Source organism: Monodon monoceros, unplaced genomic scaffold (assembly GCF_005190385.1).
Source record: "Monodon monoceros isolate NGI ecotype Baffin Bay Population unplaced genomic scaffold, NGI_Narwhal_1 Super_Scaffold_12, whole genome shotgun sequence".
NCBI lineage: Eukaryota > Metazoa > Chordata > Mammalia > Artiodactyla > Monodontidae > Monodon > Monodon monoceros.
In genome coordinates, this window is record NW_021703768.1 from 120,819,819 (window position 1) to 120,832,613 (window position 12,795).

At 41.4% G+C, this 12,795-nt stretch overlaps 1 protein-coding gene across 1 annotated transcript in view; it reads left to right on the plus strand.

Moving 5' to 3' along the window:
- Positions 1-3,114: 3,114 nt before the first annotated feature.
- KCTD16 (potassium channel tetramerization domain containing 16) overlaps positions 3,115-12,795 on the plus strand; it is a 263,768-nt gene continuing 254,087 nt past the window's right edge. The window contains exon 1 of the mRNA XM_029215803.1: positions 3,115-4,262. Coding sequence (XP_029071636.1) covers positions 3,431-4,262 — 832 coding nt within the window. The 5' untranslated portion in view covers positions 3,115-3,430. The remainder of the gene's footprint in view (positions 4,263-12,795) is intronic.

Sequence of the window (12,795 nt, forward strand, 5' to 3'; positions counted from 1 at the left end):
CTTAATGCTAAAAGCTCTTTTAAATGACTTGTTCTTTTGTTTTCAAATGTGTAATAATCTTGAAATTCTTCGTTTCTTTGCTTGCCACTTCTCCATCCCTATTCTAGAATCCATAAGGTTAAAAACAGGACATTGATCATTCTGAATAGGCAGTGGTCTAACCCCTACCCTGCTACTCCACAGCTGTGTGACCCTGTGGAAGTGCTTTCCCTCTCTGGTACTCAGTTTCCGTATCTTTAAGACAAGATGGTGATTCCATTTCACAAGTTCCTTTTATCTTTAAAAGACTATGATTTTTCTTCCTCCCATTCTTCACTTCCTGTCAGACTGCCCCCCAAATATTTTAATATCTAATCTCCAAAGCTATTGTCATGGCGTACTGGCCTACTCTCTTAGACAAAATAATTTGCGCTTAACTACAACCAAAACCAGTACTTAATCGGTATAGATTCAGACTTATTTTTTTCCCTTAACCAGATGGCAACTAAATGTTTACTTTGTCATCTTGGTGAACAGAACATTTCTGGAAATACTCAAACCACTATAAAAACTTTAAAATAAAGGAAAAAAAAAAATCTAACTTTTGGCTCAGGTAAGTTGCCAGATACAGATTGCACTGATAGTTTGAAAACACTAGATGGCGATATGAGTGCATCAAATAACAGACACATCTTTGATTGGTCCAGTATTAAAATCCCAATGATTGAGGGCAGAACAGGTTAATACATTCGTTAAAGAAACAAAGTCAAATATAATCAGGCGTTGGAGTGTTAGCTAACACTCTGAATATGTTCAGTAATCTGGTTCTTAGTGAAAGAAAAGAGCGTTAAATTAGAAATTATTTTATACTACCGCTGAGTCTATCTTCAAGCTAATTCTTGGGGCAAGAGTTGGCCATAAACACGTGTATCCCATAAAATCTATCTAATTCATGCTTTCCTCTCCAGTTTTGGCTTTCATTTTTTAAAAATAGCAATTGTTTGGAATGGAGTGTGCCTCACATATATTATTCATAGATGAAGTACTATATTCTCATTAGGAATGTGAGTCCTAAGACGTTGGTGTTTGAAAGGGGAAATGGCTGACTTACCGTAAGCTGTTGGCTGGGCCATTATTGACTGGCAGGATCAACTGGAAGCACTTTGTTAGTGGATTAGGTTGCCCTGGAAATGCCTTCCTGAAACTCTAATGATGCACTTAAGGGAACCCTGTGGGACAGGAGTAAAATGTCTCTTTGCAGGCGAATCTTCCACCAGAGCCCTCTTGGGATGAGATGGGAGGGGGCGGGGGTACATCCAAAGAGATGCTCTGTATGGAAACAGCCCCAGAAAAAAGGTTGCAGGTCACAATTTACATGGAAGCTAAGCTCATGACTTACTGATATAAACCCTGGGTTTTCTGAGGGTACCAGTGCTTCGTGGATTCTTTTGAAGGAGCATCATTAATTCCAGAGAGACTGTACCTAAGCATGTATGTATTTATTATTTATTTATTTATTTATTTATTTCCTGTGGTGGGGTGGCAGAGGGATGGAGAAGGGAAAAAACAGGTGAGGGCATCTGAGAGAACATGGTTTCATCCTCTTTGGTTGGAAAAAATAACTACTTTGTAGCTTGAATATTGGGGGTCGTTGGGTGTGCTTTCCTTCCTTCCTTCTTTTTTAATTTTTATAAAAACAAACTTTAGAGGGGCAATTTGCCCTTCCGCAGAAATTCAGTGCACGTGCGACGGGCATGTTTGTTGATTTTTTTTAATGAAACATCTCTGTGTTCTTCTCACCACTGGGTTGGGGGCTTGTTTCTGGGGGATGGTGGTAGCTGTGGAGGTCTGAAGACAGGAGGAAAGAGCAAAGCAAAGGCCCTTGGAAACTCCAGACTTCCGGACAGGACGGGGGGGGGGGGGGAGTGGCTGCGCAGCGCTGCGTCCCCGCCCCGAGCCCGGAGCGCCCAGGAGTCGCGTGCTCGCGGCCGGAGCGCGGCGTCCTCGTGCAGTCCTGGCGACCTGTCAGCGAGGCGGACGTGACTCGGAGCTGCCTCCGCTTTCTCCAAGCCATATTCCTTTAAGATGATGTAATAGTCATTTCCCTGGATGGTTTCTTGCCTGCACTGCTGAAACAACAGCATCCGAACTGCACTAGGAACTGTGGAACCACCCAGCTCCGCCGCCGGAGAAGCCCGAGCCCGAGCCCCCCGCCGTCATTTCGTCTCTGCGGCGGCCACCGGCTCCCACTTGGCTGGGAACATGGGAGCCCGCTTGCCCTTGCCAGCAGGTGGGGTGGCTGCCTGGGACCCCAGCAGGGCACATCTGTCTTTCTTTCTGCTTCTGGGCTTTCTGAAAAGCTTCTAAGTCCCAGTACCTCTTGCAACTCTCTTCTGTTTTAAGGATTCTTTCCAAAGGTTTGATTTTTTTTTTTTTTCCTGGAGAAGCTTTGGACGAATATTTTTCTCTGCTTTGCTTCTTCAATCCAACCTCTCGTCACGGTTGAACTTTTTTGTGACTTGTTTTAACTTGAGATTGGAAGTGAATATATACACAAATGTACATTTATATAAATCTTTAAATATATATACACACACACACATATATATATGATTATTTTCTAAGAGCACATCTCTCTGGCACCCTTCATTGATACCTCTGTCCTTTACCTCTTCGGGATTTGACAAGCTCCAGACTCTGTGGATTCCGACTGCTTTGCAAATGGGTATTTCTGCGCAAGAGCTGTTTCCAGCACTCACTAAGGTAAGTTCGAGGCTTATTACTTTTCCTGTCCAGCCAGAAAAAAAAAAAAAAATCCCCTTTTAGAAGTTGAAAATTGCATATTCCTTTTTAATGCAGAAATCAAATAGAAATGTTTTTAGTACTAAATGCTGGAGACAGAGGAATATGGATAAATATGTAGACACAAAATAGCTTGAGAGAAGCTATGATTTAGTTGAAGAATGGGTGAAATCAGTAGTTCCAGGGCTGCTTATGTAAAATAATCTCTCCCTCCCTCCCTCCCTCCCTTCCTTCCTCCCTTCCTGCTTCTCTCCTTCCCTCTTCTCTCTCCAGTGGTCTCTTTTTTTCTGACTCATGCTGGGATTGAGGAAATAATTTTCTCTCTTTTCCTTCACACAGACCTCTCAGTAACTGGAGACCTGGCCTGCCTTGCCTACTGAGCTTGGGGGAAGATTGGATGCAGATGAGTTGATTATATTCCATGAAGTAATAGCTTACCACCTGCCAGGGTTTAAACTACTTTTGCAGCATCACTTCACCTGTGGAGTCTTTGAAATTTTGCTTTCTTGGGGAAAAAACTAGGTAAGAGAAGGCCGTTTTCTTAACAAGTTAGCATCCTCTCCCTCCCTTACAAGTTGGTGCAAAAGATCAGGCTCTGACTCCATTGAACTGCACCTTCACATCAAAATAGAAGAAGAAGAAAGGGACAATGGCTCTGAGTGGAAACTGTAGTCGTTATTATCCTCGAGAACAAGGGGCTGCGGTTCCCAACTCCTTCCCTGAGGTTGTGGAGCTGAATGTTGGGGGTCAAGTTTATTTCACTCGCCATTCCACATTAATAAGCATCCCTCATTCCCTCCTGTGGAAAATGTTTTCCCCAAAGAGAGACACAGCTAACGATCTAGCCAAGGACTCCAAGGGAAGGTTTTTCATTGACAGAGATGGATTCTTGTTCCGTTATATTCTGGACTATCTCAGGGACAGGCAGGTGGTCCTGCCTGATCACTTTCCAGAAAGGGGAAGACTGAAAAGGGAAGCTGAGTACTTCCAGCTCCCAGACTTGGTCAAACTCCTGACCCCTGATGAAATCAAGCAAAGCCCAGATGAATTCTGCCATAGTGACTTTGAAGATGCCTCCCAAGGAAGTGACACGAGAATATGCCCCCCTTCCTCGCTACTCCCTGCTGACCGCAAGTGGGGTTTTATTACTGTGGGATACAGGGGGTCCTGCACCATGGGCAGAGAGGGGCAGGCAGATGCCAAGTTTCGGAGAGTTCCCCGGATTTTGGTTTGTGGAAGGATTTCCTTGGCAAAGGAGGTCTTTGGAGAAACTTTGAATGAGAGCAGAGACCCAGACAGAGCCCCAGAAAGATACACCTCCAGATTTTATCTCAAATTCAGGCATCTGGAAAGGGCTTTTGATATGTTGTCAGAATGTGGATTCCACATGGTGGCCTGTAACTCCTCAGTGACAGCATCTTTCGTCAACCAATACACAGATGACAAGGTCTGGTCAAGTTACACCGAGTACGTCTTCTATCGTAAGTACCACGGGTTCTTTTTGTTTTTTCATGTGTATGGATCCTCTTAACAGAAATATATGTCTGCATGTTCAGTCTATGTCTAAGGAATACTGTTTTGGTTTTTTTTTTAACCCTTGAGGTACAGCTAGAAGATTAGAGGTTATAGTCAGCTTTCATGTCTTACCTAAGACGACGTTTGTTTTTCCAGTCACAGAATATTTAAAGAATATTTATAAAATATTTATTTTATAATATTTATATAAATATTTATTTAACTATTTAAAAATATTTAAAGAATCACAGAATATTTAAAGGCCTCAAACATCACAAGATGCAAATGATATTGGTATAGGTCATATGTGGAATGAAAACAGGCGTGTGTGTCTCTGTCAGATATTGAATTGTGAACATAAGAACATTAGAACTTAGCTGTTGGTCCACAGGAGGTTGATAGACTCAGAGTGGCTGAAGTGCTGCTCTCTATTCTTTTATCTAACTTTGGGGTCTCTTAAGCTGGTTGCTGAAGACTGGCTTTCATGGGGGCGTTGAAAACACAAATGGATGTTGCACTGAATGACACGATCTTGGCTAGATGGCAGCCTAGACTGACGAAAGACCCCCTTCCCCCCCGACCCCAAGTCTGAAATTTGCTTTTCTAGGCTTTACAGTTTTGTGATTTGATTCCTTGGCAATTTGTACTGAGATGTGAGTTGCAGTGCAGACTTAATTAAGTCGAGCTTCATTTAGGAGTCATCTAAAAGGAATGAATCCTTGAGAATTGTCAGTCACATGCAGTCGTCTTCAGATAGCTGAGGTGATAGAGTCACTGACATAAAAGGAAAGCAGAAGGGAAAAAAGAAAGGAAACAATTGTACCTTTAAATTGTGCCTTTAAAGTAAGAGTTTGTTAGAGGTCAGTCCATTTGTTTAAATGACTGTACAGAATGCCTTATTTTAAGAAATGGCATTATTCTAAAGATAAGCCATTGATCTCTGAAAGGAGAACAATCAATCAATCTGTAAAGTGTAGGGCTTGATGAACTGCTGATTTTCAACAGGTCTGGGAGTTGGGTGAAGTGAATGCCATAAGAAATATGTTTCCAGTTTTTCTCTGTTCTTATTTTAAGGCAAATCCATAAATTTTGAGGATTAAAATATCTAAATGTCTTTACACATAAAGATACGACTGAATTTCCTGGACTGGTTTTTGCCTACAGTTGTGTTTATTCGTTTGGAGATGGTGCTGGGAACCTTGGTGACAAGGCCTGTGGGAAGCCGAGTTGCTCTCTACTGGGTTATCACACGTTTGGTTTTTGGAAGTGAAGACAAATGGATTGTGTAGAAAGAACAGCCTGTGTAGAAAAATGAAATCAGCCAGCAGTTCAGTAGCGTTCTCATGTGTTGGAACAAGCATTATTTGGTCCAGTATCCCTACCTATGGCCTTTATCTGTAATCTGTACCTTCCTCTATGTTGGAACTTAGTTGCGAGATTCTGCTTTCTTCCTTCTGGTGAATTTTCCACTAGTATAGAGATAAGGCTTTAGCTTTTTAGCTTTCTACAAAGGAGTGTGACATCTGTGATTCTGTAGAATAAATATCTTCTAACTTTTTGGGGAAAACATGCATCATAGAGTTTAAATCTAGTTATGTGATATTTACCTTGTTCTCCAATTTCTAATATTTGAAAACAGCCTCTTAAGAAGCTTCAGTCAAATAAAAGAAAACCTACCAACCATAGCCCCTCAAAAAGACTACACTTGATTCTAATCACTTGCTCATCTAAATGATACCCAGAACCTGAGCGCATTTGCCTACTAGCTCAGTGACATTTCTGTGTTCATCAAAGACTCATCCATATAATACTATGTCCCTTTTAGATTGCTCTCAACAGACTGTTTTTTGATCATATAATCGCTTCTTTCTTTTCTGGGTTGCTGAGAGGTTGCCAAGGTTTGCTCTCCGCCACTCCATGGACAGGCTAGCACAAACGTACAGCAACTTCGTATTGCACAGCACATGTACTGCATATGATATACTTGCCCTTTGTACGTAACAACCAGAGCGAAGTGTTAACTCTTCCTCTGTCTTAGGATCAATAAAACTGGCTACTGTCTTTCTAAGGTGCATGACAGCTTCCGTGCAGCTGCTTAGGTGTAATTATTTAATTAGAAGCTGCCAACTGTGCCTCTGTAACCAAATTCGTCAAGCTGTTGTGCTCAGGTTAATGGGACAAAACTACAGGAGGTGCTCTAAAGCTTGTACGCAAAGATGCTCTGAGCCCTGCCAATCAACCAACTGTGAGCACCAAGCCACCTCTCGCTTTGCAGAGGGTGTGGAGCCCAGAAGCCACCACCTGCCAGCCAGATCCGAAGGGGCAGTGTGTGTCTCTGGTGAGCACCTCCCCCAACCTCAAAGAAACCAACCAACCAACCAACTAACAGAAAAGATGCTCTTTGCCGGGGGACTCAACTTCCTCCTATGTTATAAAAATATCTGTAGATAAAGATATAGATATGTAGTGACAAACTTCTTAGGTGCAAGTAGTTAACTCCAAGCAATTAGACTCTTCTAATAACCAAGGGATAATGCAGAGTCACTTTGTCTGGATCCAGATCACAGTAAAAAATGAACAGCAAGAAATTAGTACATTGCATATGGTGGTTGACAGTCATGGGGAAAGACCCCTTCTTCCTCTGTTTGCCTAATTTTCTTCCAGGTTTTCCAAGGGGACATTGGGAAATCTGTCAATTATTAACAGGTTAGATTCTTGCCTCATTCAGTCTTCATGTGGACCTAGAATTGATGGTCAACATCAGGCAGTTCTGACTGTTTCGTTGTTGCAGAACTATGAACAATTAAAGTCAACCCATGTTTGTGTGTGTTCAAAAGGGCAGCAAGAAAGGTGTTTGTCTACGTTGCTTACTCACCAAAATATGTGAGATACTGTGGATTATGATTCACTTATCAGCAACTGAAAAAATGTGAGCGATATAGCAAGTAAAGAAATGTCTGTCCTAGGATTGCCTCACAAAGTATTTTAATTAAAAAAAACGAGAAGGTACTTTTCCACCTTTCTCACCCAACTAGGTAAATAATTCCCTCTGTTTTCTCTCCAAGTGTTATGTGGAAGGCAATATCATAAACATCAGAGGATGCCTTCTTGATTCACCTCTAGATGAAATGAGAGCTAAGTAATTTGGCAACGAGAAGTCCTGATATTGAACTCAATAGCCATTCACACCACTTAGGAACAAAATCACAGGTGTGGGAAATAAATGAACCTCTTATTAGCCCTCTTCCAGTGCCCTAGGGAAGCTTGCTCTTGGTTGGAGAAAATTAAGTACATTTCCTTAATCCTACTCATGAGTGAGTTACTTCAGACAAATGCCTGAAACCATTCAGATTCAAAGGCATTTGCCTCTAATAGAACTGTGATAACATGACCACAAATAGGGAGTTTAATTCATAAGATCCAAAAACAAACTATGAGTTCTGTGAATTATGGAGACACCAATTCATTGCCTTTTCAACAGATTACTGCTTGTAGGTGCATTTTAACCTTTTTTCTCTTTACTTGGTTTTCTTAAATGTAAAGGGTTGTTTCCACAAAAGTTTCTAATTTGCTTTATATACGCAGTATATATCTTCAGGGTGGTTGATTGAGATGGAGTGTTGGAGAAAAGTAGATCAGGAAATGACTTCTCGCTTAGAATTCAGCTGCATGACCTTGTATTGGGAAGAAATGGTGGTTCTGGCCATTGTGAATAACTTACCCAGTTGATTTTAAAAGCTTCCATAAGAGGGTGCGTTTTTAAAGGAAAACAGGTGGAAAAGCATCTATCTTGAAATGATTCTAGCTCTTTTTTTCCCTGTTTCCTCAAAAGTTACCAATGATAGCTTCAATTTTTATTGTCCATGGAAATATGATGTTGGCACATTCAAAATGAAGCCACGGAACAATGAAGTCCAAACTGTGAGGGTCTGGTCTTTACCACACCTGCCTCTCCTCTTTCTGTGATGTTTTTCTGTCTTTTCCATCTAAGATGTTCTCTGTTCCTCTTCCTGTAGTCATTCCTGCTTTCAAGTTCTCTCTCTATGCCATAATCAAGACGTCAGTAAACATTCTGTTCTGTCATTTTATTTAGAATATTTTCAAGGCATGGTGTTACTTTTTTCAGAGGATTTTATACATAAGAGACCTTTTAATAACTGTGGATCCAGTGACTTTGTATCCCAAAGGGAGTGTTGTTAAGACTTGAGCCTTGTTAATTTATAATTTAAATATATAGCATAATCTAAGTATAAGGCTTCATCATGAAGTTGGTTTAGACCCTGCTTGGGCACATATTGGATGGTGATGATGATGATAAAAGAAAGGGGTAGTGGGTATCATTTTTTCTTATCTCTTTAAGATGCTCTTCTCCGACCGTTGGGCTCAACGTAACGGGGATGTAAGCGTGTTAGTAAAATATTCTATTATGCCATTTTCACTTTCATGCCAAACAAGGTACATCACCTGAGCCCAGTTCCTTGTAGGAGATGATTTGAATCATTTCTTCCTAGGTCTCTGGCATCCTGAATGAATTTGGCAGCAAGAGAAGTGTCAGTATGTAGGCAGAAAGGGGGAGATCTCTGTGATTGCCCCCAAGTACCTCAATATATTAAAAACGTATGTATATGATTGGAAAGAGAAGACCAAATGATTTTGATAGTCTAAGGAGGTTTAGATCTTACCAAAGGAATTAGAGATAGAAATAGCTGAGAATGTGCCACAGAGCTCCATTTGGAACACCTCCAAACACAAACCATGGAGAGGAGTGACTGGGCATAGAAGAGAGTGCCAGTCTGATGCACAGAAAACAGTTCTTCAGAAATGTAGAGGTGATGCTCAGTCTCTGCATCATAGCTGACTATTGCTCTTTTTCTTTGGTCTTTGCTCTAGCTTTCCTCAAATACTGCGTTTCTTGGCAAGTCAGCTAAAACATGTTAGTATGGAAATTTTCAAACACATCCAAATGTAGAGAAACCCAGCTCCAAAAATTACAGAGATCATTACAAGACTCATCTTGGTTCATATATATTCCTACCTACTTTCTCCTCTGTCTGCACTGGATTCTTTTGAAACAAATTATAGAAGTCAGTCATTTCATTCATCCACAAACACTATACTGTCTGTTTCTAAAATAAAATGAATTTTAAGATACGTAACAATACCGTTATCACATACAAAATTAATAATTCTTTAATATCTTCTAATATCTAGTTGGTGTTCAAACTTCTTTGATTTTCTCACAATATTATTTTTAAAGTTGTCAAACTCTTGTTTGAATCAAGAGTCAAATAAGGTCCATCCATTATCTTTTATTGCTATTTATTTTCTCTTTCAAAATTAAAAAAATAGGGCTCCCCTGGTGGCGCAGTGGTTGAGAGTCCGCCTGCCGATGCGGGGGACACGGGTTCGTGCCCCGGTCTGGGAGGATCCCACACGCCGCGGAGCGGCTGGGCCCGTGAGCCATGGCCGCTGAGCCTGCGCGTCCGGAGCCTGTGCTCCGCAGCGGGAGAGGCCACAACAGTGAGAGGCCCGCATACCGAAAAAAAAAAAAAAAAATATTGCATATGGCATATACGACAAAGTGGCAAAAATCTTAAATCTCTTTTAATTTCTCCCTCCCTCCCTCCTTTTCCCTTGCTCCCTTTTTCTCTCTCTCCCTCTTTCTTTCTTTTCTTTTTCAATCTGTTTGTTTGAAGAAACCAAGTTATTTGTCATGGCGAATGTCTGGCACTCTGGGTTTCGCTCATCCATCTCTGTGATCTCTGTGATTTTATTGACACATTTTTTTTCTTACCCCTGTATTTTCTGTAAATTTGTTAGAGCTAAACACCAGATTCTAAGGCTTGATCAGATTCAGGTTCAGAATTTCTTGCAAGAAAACTTCACAAGCGTTGGCAATTTGCTTTGACAGATTGAAATGCTATCTGCTTCGGAGGCAAGGGAGGGACCTCTCATTGTTCGTTTTTCTTTTTTGTTTTAATAAAATTTTCCATTAAAAAAATTTTATTTGTTTTATTTATTTATTTTTGGCTGTGTTGGGGTCTTTGTTGCCGCGTGTGGGCTTTCTCTAGTTGTGGCGACTGGGGGCTACTCTTCGTTGCAGTGCGCGGGCTTCTCATTGCGGTGGCTTCTCTTGTGGAGCACGGGCTCTAGGTGCACAGGCTTCAGTAGTTGTGGTGCGTGGGCTCAGTAGTTGTGGCTCACGGGCTCTAGAGCGCAGGCTCAGTAGTTGTGGCACACGGGCTTAGTTGTTCCGCGGCATGTGGGATCTTCCCAGATCAGGACTTGAACCCGTGTCCCCTGCATTGGCAGGCAGATTCTTAACCACTGCGCCACCAAGGAAGCCCTGTTAGTTTTTTCATGATCATCATATGGACAAATAGCAATTGGGATCTGTTCTCTCCATTGTTCAAGTTGATTCTGACGATACAGCAGGCAGTAAAAGAGGCTCCAGTTTTTCCTTCTAGTCATCCAAGAACTATCTAGTATTCCACTGCTGTTCTTGTCATTAGGCCGGGCTACCATCAGGGGTGCAGTGAACCTACCAAGATGTGCACTGGCTCCTGTTGACTGGGAGGAAGAATCATTCTGAGTGGGAAAGTTTGCCTCCTGGCTATTCTAATTTTGTATTCTGGGATTCTTTCAACTGTGCGGAATCTCCACTGAACTCATCGTGCACATTCTCAAACCTCTTCTCTCCTAGTGTTCCTTATCTCAGTAAATGGATTCATCAGTTGCCCAGTTCCCCAGGGAAGAATAAAACCTGAGTGGCTCTTCTTTCTCCCTAACCATTTCTCCAGTCTCCAAGTCCTATTGGTTCTTTTCCTTCATCCGTCTCTAATCCGTCCATTTCTTCCCGTCTCCACTGATGCTACCAAGCCCACTGGCATTGCTTTTCTAGATTACTGCAAAGAAACTGAAACTGTCCTTCCCATCCACATCTGGTGTTGTCCCCTTTGGGTCTCTTCTTCCTGCTGCAAAAATGGTGAGATTTCTAAAATGTGAGCCTGACCATGTCACTCCTTAACATGAATCACAGCTCTTGGTGGAATGACCTCTGCTTCTGTCCTTAGCCTCTTCTGTTGCCCTCCCACCCGTTACATTTTTAACCTCAGCTCTACCCAATTTCTTTTAGCTCTTCAATGCTGTTATACACTTGCTTCTTCAGTTTTGTACATAATGTTTCCTCTGCCTGGAACTGTGCCTTCACCTGCTTTGATTACATACTTCAGGTCCCAATCTAGAGGTTCCTTTTATGGGAAGCCTTTCTAGCCCACCATATCTAGATTAGGCACCTCTTATCTTTACTCTATAGGATCCTATTTTCCATTACTGTGGCACAAATAATACTGTATTATACTTTCTTATTTAACTGTTTCTGTAACATTAGACTGCAAGCTCCATGAAGGTAGGAACTGTGTCGGTCACTTTCATCATGATATACCTGGCACAGAACCTGGCAAAAATGTAGGCACTCCATAAATATTTCTCAAAGAAGGAAACTAAATGCCCACTGCAAACTTTTGTTATGGTCATAGGTGCCACTGTCTTGCATATACCATTACATTATCTCTTAACAGAACTAGAGAGCAATGATGGTGTGATTGCTCTGGTGTGATTGGTAATAATGATGGCATTTCCTAACTTCCACTGAGTTCTTCAGGTGCTTGGCTAAGCACTTTAATTTTTATTTTTAGAATTTTTGAATTTTATTTTATTTATTTTTTTATACAGCAGGTTCATATTAGTTATCCATTTTATGCACATCAGTGTATACATGTCAATCCCAATCTCCCAATTCATGCCCCCCACCTCACCCTCAGCCACTTTCCCCTTTTAGTGTCCATACATTTGTTCTCTACATCTGTGTCTCAATTTCTGCCCTGCAAACCGGTTCATCTGTACCATTTTGCTAGGTTCCACATATATGCATTAATATACGATATTTGTTTTTCTCTTTCTGACTTACTTCACTCTGTATGACAGTCTCTAGATCCACGTCTCTACAAATGACCCAAGTTCGTTCCCTTTTATGGCTGAGTAACATTCCATTGTACATATGTACCACATCTTCTTTATCCATTCATCTGTCGATGGGCATTTAGGTTGCTTCCATGACCTGGCTATTGTAAATAGTGCTGCAATGAACATTGGGGTGCATGTGTCTTTTTGAATTATGGTTTTCTCTGGGCATATGCCCAGTAGTGGGATTGCTGGCTCATATGGTAATTCTACTTTTAGTTTTTTAAGGAACCTCCATACTGTTCTCCATAGTGGCTGTATCAATTTACATTCCCACCAACAGTGCAAGAGGGTTCCCTTTCCTCCACACCCTCTCCAGCATTTGTTGTTTGTAGATTTTCTGATGATGCCCATTCTAACTGGTATGAGGTGATACCTCATTGTAGTTTTGATTTGCATTTCTCTAATAATTACTGATGTTCAGTAGCTTTTCATGTGCTTCTTGGCCATCTGTATGTCTTCTTTGGAGAAATGTCT